We start from the raw sequence: 22,874 nt of genomic DNA on the forward strand, positions 1-22,874 counted from the left end.
AGGTAACCGTAAGACCAATAAGACCAATAAAGAGCGAGAAAGTGAAGAGGTCTCACTCTGTCTGGATCTAGCATGATTACATTCTCATATGAAACACAAAAAGTTTGACCTGTTAAACTAAAGTTGGTCAACATATAAAAATGAAGATAAAATTCACAAAACGAATTTAAGACAAGACTGAAAAGAGTATCGGAATTTATTCTCAACAGGGTAAAAGGGTTACGTGAAACTTGTCTTCCATCTCCCCACCGAGTGACGCGTCGAATGAGACATAGACGATCTTTGCTGTGTCTCGCGATAGCTGCCTGGCTGCTGTCAGTGCTGCAGCTGCTCACAGACCTGTCTGTTCGTGTCTGGATCACCTCTGACCAGCTGCTGAAGAGAAGCGACCATGGCACCTGGAAATAAAAACAGGGTGTTCGTCATCGGTGTGGGCATGACAAAGGTGAAATTATTTTATATAATTATTGTGTTAGTCGACCTGGACGACCTTATGTAAGACTTGACGCTAGCCTAGGTTGCTAACTAACTAAGATTGCAGGGCGTTGGACATATTACTCCTCTAAACTTCTGCTTTTGTACTTTAGAGTTACAGTTACCAAACAGCTCATAGTATCTGGGGCTGCTGCAGTTTATTTTGTCGGATATTAATTGTGTTCATATTGTTTTGACAGCTGTACAATGTCTGTAATATCTGAGAATACACATTGTAAACATAAGCTAGCAAAGTTAGCACAAACAAGTCAATATTGCTGCAGTTTATACTTTTACTTTTGTGTAAAAGCGCTCTGTTTTCGTAAAGTTAGGCAACTATTTGTCTGGGCTGAATGCTCGAAGTACTTGAGTCTATATTTCATGACCACTTTGTGAGTCCATAGTTCATGGCCAACAGAGTTACAAACTGTGCTAAGGGTCATCACTCCAGCAGGCTGCTAACATAATGAACTGTATCTCCACAGCTAGCTTCAACTCCCAGTCATACACATGTGCTGTCATCCCCAGAAAACATACTTCATGCCTTAATGCCTTTTGTGTCTTTTCTTTTTCCTGTCTCTGATGTTTGATGTTTGCTGTTGGTATTGATCTGTCAAAGTTTGCTGCAGATATACATCAGTAAAATAACTCTTGTTATTAACTATTAAAACAAATGAGCAGGATTTTTCCAATAATGTTATGAAATGTTTTCTGGGGTCTCTAAAAACCAAAACCATAAATTAATCAATGCATCTGGACATTTGCTTTGCATGTTTACAAGTCAAGTTAAACCCTTCAGCATCTTATAAGTGAAGCTCACATCAGCAGAAAGACTCTACCCGAAGATTAATTTGCATATGATTTGATGGTAACAGAAGAGTTTGATGTTTGCTCATGTTAAGGATTTAACTTCAAAATGTTAACAGACAAAACTTTTAGAAGAAAAAGGCAAAGCATGTTTAAATAGAATTAAATTAATCTGTTTTGCTTTCCTTTGGTTTGCTGCAGTTTGACAAACCTGGAGCCCGAGACAACAGTGACTACCCTGATATGGCCAAAGAAGCAGGTGCTTATCTTCATGAACGTTGCTCAGTCTGTGAAAAGATACCATATCTAAAATCGTTGTTAAAATCACTGTAACATGTACTACAGTGTCTTATTACTGTATGTTTGCATCCTGTTTTAGGTCAAAAGGCCTTGGCAGATGCAGGAATTCCATACTCTGCCATTGAACAAGCTTGTGTAGGATATGTTTATGGTAAGACCTTTTGTTGAGTCTTTAATAAAAATGTGATTGTTTTGTGTATTATTTATATTGTACATGTTGACCTTAAATACTTATATCACTCCTGTAACCTCCTCTACTTCACATTGTACTCTATAAAGAATACATTTTATAAAGTAAAATGTTTTTGATGATATAGGAAAAATGATGTGCCTTTCGAATTGTAAGTAACTGTATGGGAAAAGGAACTCACCCCTTCCTTTACTCCCTCAGGGGACTCCACATGTGGGCAGAGGGCCATTTATCACAGCCTGGGCCTGACTGGGATCCCCATCATCAACGTCAACAACAACTGCTCCACAGGCTCCACTGCTCTCTACATGGCACGGCAGCTGGTCCTGGGAGGTGAGTCAAGAAGAAGGAAGCCCTGAAAGTGATGAGCCACCCAGAATTTGTATTTAAAAAGGAGGCTGCAAAAAGTTTGTAGTTGGCTGTACTACAGTAATCAATGGCTCAGGCCTTCTTAAAGGAGCTCTGTAGTATAATCTATTTTCTGTTATGTAACATAAAAGAGTAAAATACACTCTTTAATCTCTGTTTGCAGGTCTTGCTGACTGTGTGCTGGCCCTCGGGTTTGAGAAGATGGAGAGGGGCTCTTTGTCTTCAAAGGTATAAAACTATATTTCATTGTACTATATGTAGAAGAATTGCACATAACAGCATGAACATTGAGGCATTGAATATCTTACAATCTACCATACATGTTACTGTTATTGTGTCCACTGGCTGCTGTTTTTGTTAGTCGCATGTTTGTTCGGGAGAATATGAGCTGGGGTCCACACTCGTCCTCTTTCCCTGTAAAACCGTGGTACACCTCATTGATAAAGATTTTAAAACAGATGACAGCAGACACAACAGATTAGTGTGGCTGCTCACTAGACATGAAGGGACAATGATGATGCTGTCTTTTATTAGTTGTCATGAACTGCTTATTGCTGTTGAGGCAGTTTCTATTACTGGGGAGCAGAGTGATAGTGTAGCAGAATAAAGACTTCCACCCTTTGAAAAGCAAAACACAAACAGACTGAGCAGTTTGTCCAAATTAATGGTTTTCTCTAATTTTTGCTTGTAACCAAAATATAAACATATAGAAATGTATATGTATTATCATTAAAACAGGCATTATTATATTTAAAAATAACCCTTTTTTTAGTATATGGATAGGACCAATCCCATGGACAAGCACATGGAGGTTATGATCAACCGTTACGGGATGGTGGCGGCACCAGCAGCACCACAGATGTTCGGCAATGCTGGCAGGGAGCACATGGAGAAATATGGTACACACTACATGTGATCTGAAATGTGAAATTTATGCTTTGTATCTTGTATTGTGTTGTACAATTTTACTGTATCCAATATGTGAATGTTAGTGTCAATGTTTTCATCTCTTTAAGGAACGAAACCGGAGCACTTTGCTAAGATTGCCTGGAAAAACCACAAGCATTCAACCAACAACCCGTAAGACGCAGTTTTACAACTTTATAAAAACAATTTACTACTTCTCAAGTTCAAGCTTTTCTTAAGTTTGTGTCTATGTGTGTGTGTGTGTGTTTGTGTTTGTGTGTGTGTGTGTGTGGTCATGCAGCTACTCCCAGTTCCAAGAGGAGTACAGTTTGGAGCAGGTGATAAACTCCAGGAAGGTGTTTGACTTCCTTACTCTGCTTCAGTGTTGGTAAGAGCCTCACACATTTGTGCTAAATAACAGAATCTATGAATTGGTCACCAAGTAAATGTATATTAAGATAAAGTGCTGATTCTGATCTAAAAAAGTAATGATAACTGTCTCTATTGTCTCTATCTGCACATCAACCATGATGCCTGGTCTTTGTGCTGCATCTTCCTTCATCAGCCCTACGTCAGATGGTGCTGGAGCAGCGGTTTTAGCCAGCGAGGCCTTCGTCAGGAAACACCACCTGGAGAACCAGGCTGTGGAGATTGTGGCTCAAGAGATGGTGACCGACCTCGCCTCCACGTTTGAAGAAAACAGCTGCATTAAGATGGTAAAAAAAATGTGCAATGTTTTTACCCAGAATTCACAGCTTTTTTTGTAATACTGAAACGGATGGTTTGACAGCCGTGGATCAAGCCTGTATTTATCCTGAAGTTTATTCTTTGCATGATAAAAATCTAATCAGTGAGACTAGTTCCTCCCAGGGGAAGTAAAGCTCTGTACCATATTTAAACCCAAGCTACAACAGATGATGACGTCAGAAAACAGAGAAATTGTTTTTTTCTGTGCAGGTTGGATATGACATGTCTCGGATGGCAGCTAAAAAGTGTTACGAGGCCGCAGGTCTGAAGCCCGGTGACGTTAATGTGGTCGAGCTGCACGATTGCTTCTCAGCCAATGAGCTCATCACATATGAGGCCCTGGGGCTGTGTCCAGAAGGTAAGACTGCAGCTTTTAAAATCCTCCTTTGTCCTCCCAACAGTTAAAGACAAGTCAAAGTTTGGCTGTCGGGAGAATCAGAGCAGGAACGGAAACACTTTTCACCATCCTTCTCTCACCTTAATTTAACTTTACACTTTAGAGAGAAGAAGTAGATGAAAATGGCCCAAGATTGAAGTTATGTCCATGTCCCTATGTCAATATATACTGAGTATATACATGTATGTGTGAGAAGAGAGAGAGAGCGGGCAAGGAGGGGTTTAGCGAACACAGCTGTACAATGAAATAAGGTGTTAGCCATTTGAAATAGACTGTACCAGAGGACGTCAGTACAGTAGGCAGTCCTGCAGTGTGGCCCAGGACACATTTCACACCGATAAAAGAATGTGACCACATGAGGCCCAGACCACATATATAAACAAATGTGTCTTTGCTTGTATCCATGAAGTATATACAGTAGTTAACATCATGTGAGATATTTACCTGCAGCCTTTCTTCAGGTGTTCAACAGGCAAACTGTATTTGCCCTTATCTACTAAAGGGTTGCACTGAGGTCCTGTAAATGATTTGACCTCACTGCAGACTGACCACTGACCACGAACATTTTGATAAAGCAAGTGTAAAATCTGTGGCAACAGTTCACACACAGAAAAAGAGGGCGACTTTAGTCAGGCCGAAAGTGCGTGTGTGAGAGAAACCTGATGTATTAATAGTCCAGAGATTAAAAGAACTAGTGTGATATCTAAACAGCCAATTTAAAACTTACTAAGTAAACCTGTCATGTTTTTAAAATCTGTTTACAGACCAGAGTTTTTACCAGATTTTACCAGAAATCTCCCACGTGATGTTTTATAACTATTTCCATAACTGATATTTCTGTAAAGATGACAACATTAAACTATTTACACTAACAAATACTATACATCCTCATACATAACCTTCCTCTTGCTGAATAAATACTGGTAGTATCAGGTTTTACGTAGTTGCACTTAATCCAGATTAAGTGAAATGCACCTGGGCTCAATTTTCATCTGTAGTGTTGCAAAACTGCTGATTTTTGTGGTCCTTACAGTAACTTAGTAAATATGTCCCCATGTATGTGTTGATGATGATGTTTGTGACCTTCTTGTGTGCTTCAAATTCCCTCCAGGTAAAGCTGGGGATCTGATTGACAGAGGGGACAACACCTATGGAGGCAAGTTTGTAGTCAACCCCAGTGGTGGTCTCATCTCTAAAGGACATCCTCTGGGCGCCACAGGTACACGGAGCCTCTGACTTTCTGACTCTTAATGAAAACCACTTCTTATATACTGTAAAACAGAGTAGGCACTACATAATCCAGTCTGGTTTAGTGAGAAATCTGACCCGGGTCAAAAAGCACATGAGCACTAAACGGAAAATAGAGAGAATTATATGCTCATATTTATTGTGAGAGGTGCCCTGGTGTATGCAACGATTTCCACAGCGACCACCAGGTGGCATGTGTCTCACAGTGATGGCCACCTGGATTGTAACTGGGTAAAAGTGATCCTAAGCCAGCGTGTGAGAGGGCAGCCGGCTGTGCCTTTGGCAAGTCTCCCCTGTAATCTCTCCACATATTAAAACCATGGAGGGGTGAGACTGAGCAAACAGTGCAGCTGGCTCTTCCAGCCTCTAACAGCAGTGGGTGTCATCTTCCTCTCCTCCGCAGATCCAGCGTTTGTCATACACATGCCATTTTTTTCATATCTGTCACAGCTAGTCACAGCTGTTTAGGCTATTGCGCGCACCCCCCCCCTGTGACTGATTCCATATGCTCCTTTTTCTTTCATTTCGATACAGATTTATTGTATTTATCATCTTCATAGTGTTAATTTTTCTCTCTCCTCTGCCTCCTTCTTTGCCTTCCTTCCTTCACACCCAACAATCTGAACCATCAATCCCTCTACCTCATTAATTTTGAAGGACATTCCCCATCCGTGTCATCAATAGTCCCTCTGCCTCCTGGGTCACTCTCCCACTGTGCAAGTGCCCCAGTCAGCTAAGCTCTGTCTGATCCACGGTGTTGCTCCCAATCTTGTTGGCAAAGCTCTGACCTCTTCACTCGGTGACACTACGATCAGAGATATTGACCGATAGTTGACTGGCCCGTGCAGGGTCTCCTTCGCAGGTAGTAGGGTGAGCCCCCTCAGGAGGATGTGATTTTTACGTGTTGACATAACCTTGATGTTATGTGAACGCCTGAGGAACCTTGAGGTGTCACCAATGCGCATCTTGACGTCTGTTGTGAATCATCCTTTGTCACCATGAAAGCGCTTGTAATCTGCTCTCTTTAGAAGAATTTAATTGAAGCCTGTTAGTGAAAAATGTGTGTCCTTCTGAACCTTTCTTTTCATTGTGTATAAAGTGTATATCTGAGGTGATTTCCAGCGGCTCTTTATTTTTGATAAATTGCGCAGTGTACTCTACAGTAAATTTGTCACTTGCTATTTAAACAAAACTGTTGTAGTCTCACACAAACAAGTCCTCGTGGAGAAGATTAGGAGAGTGTTGCAGAATGTGAAAGACGCACCATGAAGAGGTCTTTACTGTTAAGTCCTTTAGCTGATTGGGATAATGAAGAAATGCAAAAGCTCATTAAGCAGATGGAATGAAATGCTTAGCTTTAATGCTAACACACGATCTGACCCTGGCTAGATTAGGGAATGAGTTGTCAGATTAGGAGTCAACTTGCCGCCTTTCTCAGTCAGGATATTGTGTTTTACGTTTGCAAGCATTTTGAAATTACAGCAACAAAGACGTAACTTTTTTTTTTGTGAAGGCACTTCTAAAGAAAGAAAATGGATTCCTCTCAGAAGTTAAAAGTTAGTTGCAAAAGTTCAAAATCCTTTATGATGGTGGCTGCTTAATTAATTATTTATTTTGCAAACTTAATAAGTTTCCCTTATTGTAGTAAAGATCCCTATTTTCTTTGAATTTCATCTTCCTTTCTTCACCTACCTCACTTCCTTTCCTTTCCTTATCACTAATTGGCTCTTGTTTTCTCACCCTCCACCCCTCATTTACCTGATAGAGATAACCTGGGCACTACAAGATTATTTAAGGGCTTCACTCCACTCATTCACTCTTTTTTCACCTTGGGGTGGCGGTTTCTGGTAAGAAGTTTGTTACTCTCTAGTTCCTATAATTTATTTGTCAGTCTCAGAGAACCTTCTTCATTCTTATTTCTTCAATTATTATATAATGAGACTGTATTGATTTGTTGTGCCAATTTTGATCTTTATTCTTTATTATCCTTTCAGAACCTGTAGCCCATGTGTGTCTTCCTTTTCCATGTTGAAATAATTAACTGAGAAATAAACCTTTTGTTGGATTGGATATATGTTTAATGGCCTTCGTTTATTCATCCTGCGTCCTGACCTGACGCTCATGGTGATAGTAAATCTTTTAGTGTACAACTTTTGACTCTATCCCACAGTTACACCGGCCGCCCAGCCCAGACCAAACAGCAGACAGACAAAGTTAGCCTCCAGTGTAGTGGAGCAAAGTGGAGCAGTCAGCAGAGAAAAAGACAGATAGTTCCTCCAGAAGTTATTTGAAACACACCTCCACACTAATAGTTTCTTGCGCATCCAGCAGATGCAGAGCAACAATAGGCTCTGCATCTGCTGGATGTGCAATAAACTATGTGCTGACAGGTTCACCAGATCACAACTTAAAAAGAGATAAAATGTTAATGCAGTGTTTCCAGCATGTTACTGCAGCAGCAGCAGCAAAAAAAAAAAAACAAGGAAAAAAGGAAAAAAAGTAGAGCCCAATAATAACAGCCACTTTCTTATGCTTGAGTGATTATAGTTTGTGTGATGATGATGCATTTACAGCTTCGTCAGTGTTAAATTATATAGCCCAGCCCCCCCCAAATGACTCACCCTCACCCTCGGCCTCTGTGCGTCTCTCCCTCAGGTCTGGCCCAGTGTGCAGAGCTGTGCTGGCAGCTCCGAGGGCAGGCGGGCAGGAGACAGGTCCCGGGGGCAAAAGTGGCCTTGCAACACAACATTGGCTTAGGGGGAGCTGTGGTCGTTGCTCTCTACAGGATGGGATTTCCACAGGAGGCCAGGTGAGCAGGAAGTTAGAAACAGTTTAATGGTTCAGTTAGATACTCTATGTAACTACTGTATGTATGTGTTATATTTTTGAAGAAGATGCAGTTTACTCTTTTATCCTCTGTTCCTTTTCTGCAACAAAACATCTAGACTGAAATACTTAAGAGCCTCACATGTAAATGAATCATGATGAGGTTAAGTCTTTTTTCCACATAGCGTGAACCTTGTGTCTGGTTTTTCCCACAGGTCCCACGTAGCTGCAGTTCTCACCAGCTCAGGCAGCGGCCTGGAGGGGTTTAAAGCTTATCCTGTCTTCAAAGAGATGGAAAAACAATTAAAGGAGGTAAAACGGCACGCTGTCACTAACAGACATCTCCCTAACACTTCAGCCTAGCTATTCTTTGCTTGATCCTATGGAATCAGTATGTTTGCATCTAATTGAAAGCCTGCATATCTTAGATTTACTTTGTTCCCTTTTCTTCCTTTCAGTTTAATGTTCTATATTAGGCAAACGTAGCCACATTTTTCCATAACTACTTCACAAATGGGTCCATTAAAGAAAAGTAAAGGTGGTTACAAATTAGAAACAAACCACTGAGTCCATCTTCTTTTCTTTTAAAGGCAATGGGCAATTTATGGTCTTTAGTTGCTTTTATCCACTGAGACGTACAGTACTGTACCAACTAAACTACATGAGTTGGACCATAAAAGCAGACAGTCCAAGCACTGCAGTGTCATGTCTGTGAGTCTTATTTAATCTTCCTATTTTAAAAAGGCATCATACGCACAGATACCATAAAACAAAAAGCACAATACAAAATACCAAACAAAACAAATATCACACACCAAATATATAATGCATTGGAGGTGCAAAGATGAAATGACAGCTCTAAATCTGAAACTTAAAACAAACACGTGAGCTTTATCTAAATGGATGTTGAACATTTTGTACTGTAGCGTCAGCAGAAACGACTGAAGAGAAGTGACGTCTGTCGTAATGTTACGAGAAAACACTGGTTGTGTTCAAGGTTAATAAATGTGCTTTGAGAATATCACAGGGAGCAGTCATTTATGTGCATTAGTGCGGCTGTTTCCTGAGACCAGACTATATATGTGACCTTCATATATGTACGAAACACTTTTTGAAAGGCAGGTACACTGTCTTAAAGAACACACAGCGACCCCCCCCCCCCCCCCCCCCCGAGTGTGATTGACGGTTCCAAGCTTTGCTCATGTTTCTGGAGCGCAGACGTGACTGTGTGCCTCTCCTCCCCCAGCGGGTCACCAGAACGACTCGAGTTGTTTGGAGATGTTTCCTTTCAGACATTTATCGCTGAAATGAGCTTAAATGTTGGTGGTTCTGCAGAAGTTGGTGAAGTGGTGTGTGGTTTCTGTGGTCGGGTGAGGACAATGGTCAGGTATTATCTGACCTGAACACCCGCTGTACAAGAATACTAAAATAATATAGAGAGCTCAGATGCATCAGGTCAGCACGGTCGAGGCTAAATTAACTTGCACACTGTGGTGAAAATAACATGAACAGGGTTGTAACTATAAACTGCACGGCTGGACACTCCACGTGTTATAATGAAGGATACACAGTGAATAATCAGTATTTCTCTGAATGAGAAGTCAGTCCCACTCCTTCTGTCAAACTAGCTGAACAATGGAGAGACTCAAAGTTCATTAAGGTTGAACTTGGCTTCTGACTAATTGTGAGCGGCATAAAAGCTTAATGATGGTGAAGCGAGGTCACACTTGGCTTCTTGTCTGTTAACTCCTCCACAGTTTCAGCCGGATTAGCTCTTGTATGTTACTCTAGTTTACACTGTATTGCAGCGTTGTACATTTTCGCTGAGGTGATTATTTTCTGAGACTAAACCATGTACTTTGTATTTAAATTACTCAAGAATACTCTTCACATAACAATGGATGTCTGGTATTAAATGTGAAGTATGTAGGGGGAATTACTGGCTGTATGCTGCAATTATATCATGAGGATTATATTGCGGAGCTCAAAAGCCTTCTCCGCTCTCTGCAGGAAGGAGAGCGGCTCGTCAAGAAGATTGGTGGAGTCTTTTCATTTAAAGTGAAGGATGGACCAGGTGGGAAGGAGGCGACTTGGGTTGTGGATGTGAAAAGTGGCAAAGGCTCTGTCACCAATGATCCAGGTAGGTGTGACTCTGCTGTCAAGGCCAAATAATATAGTTGGTTAAAAGCTGTTAAAATATAATTTTCACACAGTAAGACCTGTCCCTCTTCTCTCATACACCTACTGTACCTCTCAGCAGCAGTGTGTAGTATTTTAGGTCCAGATGTTATAAGTTGAAGCTGCAGTTCTAGTAAAGATATAAGACTCAGTGTGAAATGATCCTTTTGAAATCACAATAACTATTAAATGGCCTCTGTGATGCTGTTGCTACACACCAAAACATGAAACTTGCACTAAACTCTAAATTGGGAGAAAAGAGCAACACACTCAAACACACAGTTTTTAAAAGGACAGTCTATTCTATCTATTTAATGCCTTAAAGTCCCCCTCTAGTGGGGAAGGTTTCTCTGTGCTCACCTTAAATGTGAGTTTATATATATTTGTATCAAGATAACAAGAGGAAAAGATCTGAGGGACTTTGAAGAGGATTTGTTGTTGGGGCACAGATTGCAGGAGCTTCAGTCACAAAGATGCTCAACTGGTGTGTTGTTGTTTCAGTAAAACTGGCAACTGACATCTGCATTTAGATCTGTGGGAAACACGTCAGTAAGAAGGGTTGGAAATTGTGGTTGACAGCATGTTGGTGTGATATGTAATGCAAAAGAGAAGAAATCTTCCTTAGGTGAGAAGGTCAACACAGGACGTGGTCAGACGGTGTCAGTGAGAGAAGTCTGTTGACATTTGAATAAGAGAGGAATATTATAGCAGGGATGCAGTGCGCGAACCAAGGTTATAATAGTTTGGGATTTTTCATTAGTTTTTTTTTGTGTTTCTATTTTCAATTTTAGTTTAATTTTAATTAGTTTTCAAAACAGGTTTGCTAGTTCATTTTTTTTTTTTTTTTTTTTAAACTTAGTTCTAATTTAGTTTTTATTAGTTTCAGTGTTATAGTTTTTTTTTTGTAAAGTGGGGTATTTGTCAGGCTCGAGATTCAGAAAGGTCAGAAAAGTATTGTGTAACTAGTGCCACGGGGGCTGCTGCCGGGAAAGGGTCAGGGTCAGGGTAAAAAATCTTCTCTGTGTCACTGTAGCGATGACATCACGCAGCCCATGGCTGTCAGAGGTCAGGTCAGGAGCTGCTGTTGCCATGGCAATGTGAAAATCTGCCCAGAATTTGGCTTCTACATGGCTTCAAACAATTGCAAATTATGAGAAAACCGTTACTTCTTTTCAAAAACCGAAAACACCGTGCCAGACACTGAAGCCAGAGGTTTCTACAGTCTCTATTTTATTCAGATATTCCTTAAAATGAGTGAGTAAGCTCAGTGCGAAGACAGAGTGAGATTCTTTTGAAAAAAAAAGACGATTACATTAGGTGTCAATGAGAGTGAGACAGGTATTGCTGCCGGACTCGGCACCATCGTTTAAATTTTGTGCAGACCCTGCCTGTCAAAGTTACATTTTATGAATCCCAACACCTATGTCTACATTTTGAGAAAGAATTATTTGTCTCCTTTTTACGGTTTGGCTGTGAGCTCGAGTTAAAAATAAAAATAAAGGTTATTTTTTACTGCTTCACGCACTCTAGCCAACTGACGCTTTCACTCTAACTTTGAAGAAAAAGTGATTTCCACTCCTCCTTTGAGTGCTCATAGTTTGAAAAGCTTACATGTTATGTAAAAACAGTTTGGTGTTTTGGAGAGAGCAGAAGTTTTCTTCCGTTTTATAATTTGAATCACATTTCTACGTGCAGGTATGAGAGAGCTGGGTGACTCAGAAAAAAGGTGAAATTTTGTGGGTTTTTTAAAAAATTCCAATGCATTCCTAATGCATTATTTATTCCCAGTATTTTGGGAATAACTTTGGGAAAATTGGAATTTTAACACCAAAAGTCATGTCACGTGTGTTAGTTACTGTGTTTGTGTCATTAACCAGAAAAAAAATCAACTGCACACAACAGAACATAAAGTTTAGATATGGGCACAAACACATAAACAGTCGACACAAAATGCAGCCTTAATTGCAAATGTGTGTAATTCTGCTTGTTGAGGTGAGACACAGGTAAAGTTAATATAAGAAAAAAAAAAAACAGACATGCTGCAGCTCTATGGCACATCACTAAAGTTGATTAACAAAAACATACTTTCATACATCTTCATACATCCTTAATACAGTGAATGTTTTGGACATTTAATGTGCGGATGTAGTTGAAGACTGAGAGCCAATCAGCTGGTTAGCTGTTGCTCCACGGGGCAGAGCTAAAAAATTGGAAGATAGATTTTATATTTACCCAAAATACTATGAGTTTATATATGACAAAGATGAAAACTAAAGAGATTTTGGGTAATTTTAGTTAGTTTTGTAAAAGCACAGCACATTTTCGGTTTATCGTTTGTTCATAAAGCACATCTCTCAGTTCAGTGGTGGAACAACCAGAGGCACTGGTCATATTTTGGAAAACAGTGATGGTCAGATCAGTCATACTTCACTTTATTCTCAGTACGTGGGCGAGAGCATTTTACAATAATCACAATAGCAAAATTACTCTATTTCAAAAATGCAATAAAACTATTCACCAGATATTTACAATGTTAATTCTATATTATATATTACTATTTACAAATAAAAACTTTCCTATATAAACAATTATCTTATTCCCCTTTTATATATTAAATCACAAAACAATCATATTTACAATGTATCTATAAGAAAATCTCCCTCTTCCAATTTCTGCAGCACCGCAGCCTGTGCGCTTTCTGGTTGCCTAGCAACGGTAAACTGCGCTGTGCTGTTAATCAGCTGCGGCTCGCGCTGTAGTTGTTATTTATCGTTATTAACTGCCCAGTTAAAACATAACAAATTAACAAAACTATTGTGACCTAATGACAAAATATACAAAATTATAAACCACAAAACACTGTAACATTAACTTTCTCACACACACATCCACCAGCGGAGGAGGGCGAACTTCACCTCTCACTCGCTCTCGTTAGAAACACTAAGCTAACACCGACAGTTACACATTTAACATACAAGCGAAATTATCGACAGCACATAACAGTGCACAAAACAGAAAGCACACAACATTTACAACATGTACGACCCTTTTCCACCTAATTTATCCACCTTTGAGGACAAACAACAGAGGCACTGTGGGTCAGCTGGTCTTCAGTTGCTTTAATTAATAAAACGTTAACTGCCAACTGAAGAGCGCAGCTCGCCCACAGCTTATATAGCCTCACAGGTGGTCAAAAAAAACATCAAACATACAGTATATACATATAAAACAACACACATTAATGAGTAGGCAATTAAATAAATAGATAAATAATATTAAATAAATATCCTATGTGCCACACATACACCAAGAGAACGGTACGGGGCTGAATGTTCGACCCGTACGCACTTCTCCTGTTGGGGTCATCTTGTTGCCACGGTTTGGCTCTACTTGTCCGCTTAGAGGGAGGGGTCACTGTTAATCAATACAAAGTTGTTCTGTGTGATCACCTTTATCCTATGATCTAACGTTTCTATCCGGGGCGGGGGGTCTCTTCCCCCACGCAGGGGGCATGAGGGGGTGACTCATGTTAGACGGCGCCCTCCACCACTATCAAAACAGAAATCGAATCAATGCTAAGGAGCGTTGAATCTGTTCTGGTGGCATGTGGTGACCTAAGACACTGTCGGTTTTTCCTTCACTTTGTCACCATCTGTATTTACGTGACGTTATGACTCTTCTCTACTTGTGGTGATGTTACATGTGATTTTAGTTTGCCACAGTGTAAACATTGTCGTAGTTTTATCACAAGAATAAAACAAGAAGTTAAACACATGACACCTCACCCAGACACGTCTGTTATTTCCTGTTTGTTGGCTTATCCAACTCGCTCTGTCGGGTCAGATGATCACGTCTTTAAAGCGACTGACTCTTGGAAAATGAAAGGAAATGTGACATTAACCTGCGGTTGCCACTTGACACCTCAGTGGGCGAGGCTCAGCAAAAGTTGCGTAGTCTCACTTCAAAGATACAGACATTTATTTAAGGTTTCATTGCATCATTATCGTTGGGATAAATGACTGTATTTCATTATTTTTATTTCTTCTAGTTTTATTTTCATTTCTTTTGGACCTGTTGCTCACTCACAGCTTATGTGCGGTTCTTTTCTCCTCTGCTCGGTCTGTTTTTGCTGAAGCAGCTTCCTTTTACATGTGAATGTATTTAAATCCTCATATTAATTAACAGTTAAGGTAAAATAATATTTTGTGATGCGTTTCATGTGTGTTGTTGTCGTAAGATGTATACAGCAGAACAAGTGTCTTTTTCTTTGAGACAAGAAGGAATAGAGAGGTGGCTGCTGTTATACACAATTTACAGGTACATGACATAAAAAGATCAATATGTACACAGTTCATGTATCGTATACAAGAAAAATACAGTGCTGACTTTTAAAGCTTGTAATGTTCAGTTTTTGTTGCAATTGTCGACGAGGCGTCGATTTAACAAATTTATTTAGGACTCTGAGGATTGCGGTTCCCTATAAGCAATTCACAAACCTAATTTCTGCAGATAAAAAACATATTTTCATCTGATGTTTCATGCCTCAAGCATATTGATACATTTCATCATGCCTGAGGCTCCATCTTTTCATGATGGAAAAAGATTTAACAGGCTGATGGTGGCGTTCAGGCATTTTACTGAAACACAGCAGGGCTGGTTTTTAGTCAGACTATAGAAATTATTAGTCATAAAGCTTTTTAAATAGTTGTGTCAGTGAATTGTGCAGTGTGTGCGTGCGTGCGTGCGTGTGTGTGCGTGTGCATGTGCTGCATACAATATGTTTTTATACCACAGGAAACGTTCATCAAAATGCCAGATGTACTCCAGAGTGCTTTCTGTTGGTGCATTGTAATCATGGTGACTGACTTTTGCTCGTCATTTTCCCTGTATATTTGTGTGTCTGGAACATCATAGATGTAACTTTATATTTTTAACTTGTGTGTGTACAACAGTCGGTAAATATGAAGTTTTTTTGTTCATGGGTTTGTTTTTTTTTTGTTTTTTTTTAATCCATTCTGTGGTAGTTACCCATAATGAAGTTCTTGCTCCATTTGTTTTCCTCGTAGATAAAAAGGCAGACTGCACTTTGTCCATGAGCGACGAGGATCTTCTGGATTTGATGACAGGAAAGTTGAACCCACAAACGGTGCGTGTAATTATGTATTGACCTGACCTTTGTCACAAAACATTACAGTTAAATGTAAAAAAGTTATTTTTTTTAATTAACTGCAAAATATAATAAGAACCATTATATCTTTGTTTCTAGGACATTAGGGCAAATTTATTTCTTCCTAAATACCACCAGGATTGCTTTCACCCCTGTAGTTTGGTTCATTTCTCCTCTGCTCGGTCTGTTTTTGCTGAAGCAGCTTCCTTTTACATGTGAATGTATTTAAATCCTCATATTAATTAACAGTTTACGTAAAATGATATTTTGTGATGCGTTTCATGTGTGTTGTTGTCGTAAGACGTATACAGCTGTTTTTCTTTGAGACAAGAAGGAATAGAGAGGTGGCTGCTGTTATACACAATTTACAGGTACATGACATAAAAAGATCAATATGTACACAGTTCATGTATCGTATACAAGAATACAGTGCTGACTTTTAAAGCTTGTAATGTTCAGTTTTTGTTGCAATTGTCGACGAGGCGTCGATTTAACAAATTTATTTAGGACTCTGAGGATTGCGGTTCCCTATAAGCAATTCACAAACCTAATTTCTGCAGATAAAAAACATATTTTCATCTGATGTTTCATGCCTCAAGCATATTGATACATTTCATCATGCCTGAGGCTCCAGCTTTTCATGATGGAAAAAGATTTAACAGGCTGATGGCGGCGTTCAGGCATTTTACTGAAACACAGCAGGGCTGGTTTTTAGTCAGACTATAGAAATTATTAGTCATAAAGCTTTTTAAATAGTTGTGTCAGTGAATTGTGCAGTGTGTGCGTGCGTGCGTGTGTGTGTGTGCGTGTGCATGTGCTGCATACAATATGTTTTTATACCACAGGAAACGTTCATCAAAATGCCAGATGTACTCCAGAGTGCTTTCTGTTGGTGCATTGTAATCATGGTGACTGACTTTTGCTCGTCATTTTCCCTGTATATTTGTGTGTCTGGAACATCATAGATGTAACTTTATATTTTTAACTTAATGTGTGTACAACAGTCGGTAAATATGAAGTTTTTTTGTTCATGGGTTTGTTTTTTTTTTGTTTTTTTTTAATCCATTCTGTGGTAGTTACCCATAATGAAGTTCTTGCTCCATTTGTTTTCCTCGTAGATAAAAAGGCAGACTGCACTTTGTCCATGAGCGACGAGGATCTTCTGGATTTGATGACAGGAAAGTTGAACCCACAAACGGTGCGTGTAATTATGTATTGACCTGACCTTTGTCACAAAACATTACAGTTAAATGTAAAAAAGTTATTTTTTTTAATTAACTGCAAAATATAATAAGAACCATTATATCTTTGTTTCTAGGACATTAGGGCAAATTTATTTCTTCCTAAATACCACCAGGATTGCTTTCACCCCTGTAGTTTGGTTCATTTCATCGGGATCATGGGGAAAAAAACTATTGCTGCCTTTTGCTTCTGGTTCAGTTTGTGTTTAAATTGACTTTTTACAAACAAGCCATGAGCTGTAAACATGACGTCATATAGACTGACAGTTTCTGTGACCGTCATCGTGCCTCATCAACGCTGCCTGGACCCACATGGTGAAATCAAATTCTGATAACAGACTTCAGGTCATGGCGAACTTTACTGCACCTTATGGTGCCATTTATCTGCTCTGGTGTGCTGAAATACACGGAGTAGGACACCTGTACAACACACAGCTGATTTAACTCCTTTTCACTTTGTGTTAACTCCCTGAATCACATACGTGTTGCCATGGTTACAGTTCTTTCTGTGAATTCTCAGTCCCCATACATAAGTGTTGATTGCGCTGGCTTCACTGTAAGCTCTGAGGAATAATTTTTAATGCCTGACATTGACGTGCTGTGAATATAAGTTTGAAAAAAGCTGTTGAGGGCAGCCATTTCCAATAATCTGCCTTTTATGTGTCGGAGCTTCTGCATACAGCACACAGACTAAGGTGCAATAAAATAGAAGAAACTCCTGCAGACTAAACGGTGCTCTCACCAAGATTATACTGATTCTGAATGAGAAAATACCAATAGTTCACTTTGACATTGCTTACAACAGAAAGTTTCTTTGGGCATAAGTGAACGAACAAATGATAAAGATTTAAGAAAATGGCTTGGATAAGGTCATGAATTGTTCAGTGTCCACTTTAAATTAGAAGAACTGGGAAACTGCAGGTTTTTTAAATGTTACAATAATTACAAAATAATGTATTCTGCCATATTAGAGCACGATGTGTTTTCCTGTCAAATTCAGTTTCAGTGTATCAGCGATGCATCTTTCAGTAACTAAAGTATTAAAAATGCAATTTGAGGGAGTTAAAAGCTTCTTTCTCCTCTCTCCTCTGTCTCCTCAGGCGTTCTTCAAAGGGAAGCTGAAGATCACTGGAAACATGGGTATGGCTATGAAGCTGCAGAACCTCCAGGTTGCACCAGGCAAGGCCAAGCTGTGAGACCTGGAGTTAGTCTTTTTGTCCTTTGGGCAACAGTTCAAAGGCAAAGCAAAACCTGATTTGTCCTCTTGAAACTTTTAATTTTTGCTAATCAACAAACTCACTTCATAATGTGTTTGATTTTGAGAGACAGTCCTTAAAGTTTCAGTTTCGGCTGCTGCTTTGATATCATTGTGCATTCAGAACGGCTACTATACACATCGTTGGGTCTAGACCAATCAGGCTTTGAATTATGAAGCATCCAGTGAGTCTACAGGAGCTGCGTGTGAGAGGCTTCACAGTTTGTCAGAACGTGCCTCTGACCTCTGACCTCTGTCTATAACATTAACTAAAGCCATTTTTGGCCTCAACCATTTTGATAGATCATTTTGTATAGAATATATAATGTAAATGAATGAAATTATCTTTTTTTTTTTTTTAAATAAATCCTTCACTTACAATACAAATGACAATCTTCTGAAGTGTTTTTCCTTTAAAGTAGACCGGGTCAGTAATATAAATAAAGATATTATCAACATATTGCAGTTCACACTTATGTCCAGATGAGTCAAGACATTTACCTTTAAAGTCTGTTATAGCATGAGATCTTAAATACATTTTTAAAACAGTATTTTCTTTTAGTAAAATATTGAGAAAATGTTTTTCACATTTTTATAGATATCATGATAAATCGATAGAGTGGAAGCAGCCTTATAAAAATAAGAACTTGTACGTGTATTTATTTATTTTACGTTAGTTCTTCAGTTCAGGCACAAATAAATTCACTTGTATTGACCTGATTTAGCTCCGTGATGTAACAATGCATCACGAAAAGATTACAGCTAATTGTATGAGTTGCCCAGCACAATTAACGCTGTCAGTACAAGACTGTGCTTGGTGCAAAACAAAACTTACACAATGGGTAAGTTATTATCACTCCACACTCCCTGCTGTGCCGCGCTTATAGGAGTGACGAGGTCAGAGCCAATTTCAATGCTGCAAATGTATTAAAAAGGAAAAGCTGAAATATCACATTGACATAAGTATTCAGAAACTTTGCTATGACACTTGAAATTCAGTTCAGACACACACTTGTCTATATGGTCTGACAGCTGACGATGCATGTCGGAGCAGAAACTAAGCTGTCAGCTCAAAGGAACTGACTGTAGAGCTCAGACAGGATTGTGTTATGGCTTTGTCATCACCAGGTATTGATGAAGGAAAAAATCTAAACATTTAACCCTAATTAGCACGAGGCCTCAACATAATAAAATGTGAAAAAAAAGAGAAGGAGCCTGAATACTTTCTGAATGCACTGTATTTCCGATTTGATCCTGACATCTCCCTGTTGGCCGTTCACCGCTGTGCACCTTCCGCCACATCCAGCCTGTGCTCCTAATTGCTCCTATCAGGCCGCCTCGGCTCCCTTTAGCCCATCCCCCATCCTGTCCCTCTGCCAGGTGGCCAGCTGGCCAAATGGCAGTACGGAGTGGCTGCACAGGCTACATGGCTGCCTGCCTGTCTCACTGACCATTAGCAGTGGGCTAATGGGTCTTTAGGAGATGTGGGGGGGTGTTAGCTGAGGATTTTCAGGCTTGGTTCGCCTCAAGTCAACTTTAGAAGCTCAGCCTGCATGAGTAACCTCGGCTCAAAGTTTTCCTAAAAAGTAAAATAAAAGTAATTATTAACTACTTAATTATTAACACGCTCTATTGAAAGAGACACATCATATCTGCAGAGGCCTGGTCTTTGACATTTGTTCAGCGGCTCAGATGTCTGCACATAAGCGATCATCAAAGTTCACCACCTGCCTATACCGCTGAGAAAATATACCCAGCATGTGTAAATATGACATTTGGAAGTGTCTGACCCTCTGGCGTGGAGTGGGCTCATGTACAGCCAGTATAAGAGCTGGACTTTTCTTTTAACAGCATGCTGAACAGAATGAGTGTGTTTGGTCAGTGGGTCGGCAATTGCGCCCAATTCCTGTTATTTGTTCTTCAAGGTTGCCGTGGTGATGCTGTTTCTCTGACATTTGTAACCCAGTCTTGTTCAAAGGCTGTGCCTTTTGTTGCTGGTTGTTTTTAAATCAGCAGAGGGACCAATGAAATGATATCTTATAGCACACTGAGCCTGGACTGTAGACCTGTGACCTTCATATGTACAGTGTGTATGCTGCTGCACTGCTGTGGGTATTGGTGTGTAGGCTGTGCAGAGTAGATTTCTGGTTTAGGTTTTTCCCATATTGAATGTTTTTATTACACGTTTTAAGACGACTAAGCATTTAATAAAACCTAATGCAAGGTATAAAATAACCGCAAAACAACTATACCTAAAAGTATCTTCAATATGCTGGATAGCAATACATTAAGTTTTCTGATCAGCTGTGACATAAAGACTTTTAATTCTCCTCATTAAAACACCTTCACAAATGAGGAAAATGGTGCAACATGAAGCCAAACTGTCATAAATATACTGTAGTTTTTGTGTGGTTTTTCCTTGAAGTCATTAACTGACAACCATCTTTAGAGTGGACGTAAGCGCCACAGGGAAGATCAATATGGAAATTTTACCTGAGCCAATTTTGAATCATCCCTCCATGCTGCTCCCAAGTGCATTTCACCAGTAACCAGCCCGCAGCGGTAATCTTGTAAATCTCCTCTCTTTACACATTTGATACTTCAGTCGACTTTAGTTCACATTGGGATTTATTTATGTTTGAAAAGGAGCTTTATTCAGGTGAATAAGTAAACGGCTTCCTTTTCTTAATGCTTTTAAGAGAGAACATGCAGCTCGTCAGGTTTCTAATTGAAGCATTGAATACTCGCGCTTCTGCAGTTTTCAGTCCTTTTAAATATCATGTACTTTTATTACATCTGCAGTTCTTCCTAACCGTATACAAAAAATAACTCGGTGTGCTGTTTGTATATTTTTGATATATTTTTCATTTCTCAGTGTTTTCTTTTTTTACAGAGTTGGTACATTTTTATAAATTTTAGACTACAGTGAAACGTTTCTTTTTACAAATACAGAATGGCAGCTTTTGACATGGTAATGAAATCTAAATTATTATTTTTTTTTAAGTTTTGAAATACATGTAAAGCATAATATCACATACATTTGGACAGAGTTCAGTGCGTGACGTGTTATTGTCGTCTTGTATTGTTTTTTGTCTCGTGTTTCAGCGGTCAGCAGTAACGTTCTGGTCCCGTGTGCTTCTCCTTTGGTCGTTTAAGGCAAAGAGGGAATACGATGGGTGCAAAGACGACTTGACATGACTTCAACACAAGGGCAAACACTCGTCTTCATTTTTCATTGTGATCTTCCGTCTTCATTTTTGCCTTGATTCTGGCAATGACTTATACAGTACTGCAGGTATGAGGCAGAGTACCCACTTACACTCAGGACAACAAGGCAGTGAAGACAAGTGTAAGGAAAGGTGTTGCTGAGAAAATGTAAAGAATTCCTTTTTGTTTTCCCCTAAAAAAATCGTTTGTTTCTTTGATGTGAACCAAACTGTTGCATATGTGTGTTCAACTAAAGGTTTCTGGTTATAGTTCAATTATCTTGTTTTGTCTCCTTGTTGTGCGCTTTATTGAGTCTATTGGAAAAATACTCCCAACAGGCAACATCTTGCCTAAGATTGATTATAGAGTACACAATGACAAAAAAAAAAAAAAAGAAATATACAAAAAAGCCCAAACAATAAAATTCTATAAACATAACAAACCAGATTGTAGTGAATAAAAAGAGATATGTGTGAATGTTTTTGTTTTTTTTTCTTTTCTTTTCTTCGCAGTCCACAGAGGGATAGGGTCCTTTAATTACATCTGATATTAGCTATTGTATTCTCCGTTTCGGCTCCTTTGAGACGGGCTGACTCACAGATCTGGGAGGATGTTAGTGAAACCTTGAACAGGATCAGTTCTCTGGTTTGAAATGTTCATCAGCCAGAGCCGCACGCCGTCACTGCCGATACCAAATAATACATCTGATAAATATGTACACTCACAAACATACACAATCAATTGTGGGTCATCATTTAGGTTATGTAGCAAAAAAAACCAACTGTCTTTTGTTTCCCTGTATTCATCCACTCTCGGCCACTTTCCTTCTCGGAGGAGAAAAGCATTTGACCATAGTCACCTCAGCTCTTTAATCTGTCTTCCTCTCCTGCTGGCCCTGAAGCTGTGGATGTGCCATTAGCTGCTAAGACGGCAGCTACTTTTATACATTAGTCTCCAGCCCGTTCATATCAATGGAACAGTGGTCCTTGTCCCTGTGCTCTCTCTTGTGATGAGAGGAGTGTGCGTGCTTCTTCTTCTCTATCGGCCGAACCCCCTCCTCCAGCTGGATCAGGCGAGCCACGTCCGGGGAGAGGTGGTCCTGTTTGCTGCCCGGGGGAGGCGGCTGGTAGCAGCCGTTCTTCTGGTTCTGGTAGTTTATCATCTGCTGGATGCTTATCATGGGTTTAGTCTCGCAGATCAGAGGCACCTGGTGGATGCAAACGAAGAAGAAGACGGGGAGGAGAGAAAGTCAATTAGTGTCTTTATTACGAAGGTATTGCTCATAAGTGCCACGAAACTAGAGATGTATGAATTCTGAATATGTGTTGTACACAGAAAGCTATTATCCAAGGTTGGATAATGGCTTCTCTGGCTCCACCCAAAGTTCATATATAATAATGGCAAGAAAGTAAATCAAGCCATTTTCCAATTCATTTAAAACAGTTGTACAGCCACTGAAATGACCTTCTTCATATTATATAAAGGAAGACTTTATTATAAACTTGTAATCTTCATCCACATACCACTTCTCTCTCTGCTTTTTCATGTAAAGACAAATATTG

At 39.5% G+C, this 22,874-nt stretch overlaps 2 protein-coding genes and 1 long non-coding RNA gene across 5 annotated transcripts in view; 2 read left to right on the forward strand and 1 right to left on the reverse strand.

Annotated features, from left to right (window-relative positions):
• The first annotated feature begins 291 nt into the window (after positions 1-291).
• Positions 292-18,498, forward strand: scp2a (sterol carrier protein 2a). Of its 2 annotated transcripts, none has more exons than XM_056391180.1 (16): positions 292-445; positions 1,483-1,540; positions 1,661-1,732; positions 1,973-2,104; positions 2,304-2,368; positions 2,913-3,039; positions 3,157-3,220; positions 3,348-3,434; positions 3,612-3,762; positions 4,004-4,151; positions 5,302-5,409; positions 8,094-8,247; positions 8,480-8,576; positions 10,275-10,404; positions 15,509-15,588; positions 17,951-18,498. In XM_056391180.1, the coding sequence occupies exons 1-16, from the start codon at positions 392-394 to the stop codon at positions 18,044-18,046; spliced, it is 1,623 nt and encodes a 540-aa protein (XP_056247155.1). In that variant the 5' UTR covers positions 292-391; the 3' UTR covers positions 18,047-18,498. The 2 variants fall into 2 exon arrangements, with proteins under 2 accessions (XP_056247155.1, XP_056247156.1); XM_056391181.1 differs by lacking the exon at positions 15,509-15,588 and adding an exon at positions 16,728-16,807.
• On the forward strand, positions 5,958-7,899 carry LOC130178736 (uncharacterized). Its single transcript, XR_008829195.1, has 2 exons — positions 5,958-7,285; positions 7,433-7,899. It is a non-coding gene; the product is annotated as an uncharacterized LOC130178736 (long non-coding RNA).
• A 125-nt stretch (positions 18,499-18,623) lies between the features above and the next one.
• The window catches only part of slc1a7a (solute carrier family 1 member 7a), a 36,410-nt gene continuing 32,159 nt past the window's right edge, over positions 18,624-22,874 (reverse strand). For both annotated transcript variants that reach the window (XM_056391178.1, XM_056391179.1), the window contains exon 11: positions 18,624-22,519. In XM_056391178.1, coding sequence (XP_056247153.1) covers positions 22,253-22,519 — 267 coding nt within the window. In that variant the 3' untranslated portion in view covers positions 18,624-22,252. The remainder of the gene's footprint in view (positions 22,520-22,874) is intronic.

Source organism: Seriola aureovittata, chromosome 12 (genome assembly GCF_021018895.1).
Source record: "Seriola aureovittata isolate HTS-2021-v1 ecotype China chromosome 12, ASM2101889v1, whole genome shotgun sequence".
In the NCBI taxonomy this organism is placed as follows: domain Eukaryota; kingdom Metazoa; phylum Chordata; class Actinopteri; order Carangiformes; family Carangidae; genus Seriola; species Seriola aureovittata.

Coding starts and splice junctions, on each gene's coding strand:
- scp2a (XM_056391180.1), top strand. CDS start 392: ATGGCACCTGGAAATAAAAACAGGGTGTTCGTCATCGGTGTGGGCATG. Junction 8,577..10,274: donor TGGAAAAACAATTAAAGGAG/GTAAAACGGCAC, acceptor CGCTCTCTGCAG/GAAGGAGAGCGGCTCGTCAA. Junction 15,589..17,950: donor GAAAGTTGAACCCACAAACG/GTGCGTGTAATT, acceptor CTGTCTCCTCAG/GCGTTCTTCAAAGGGAAGCT.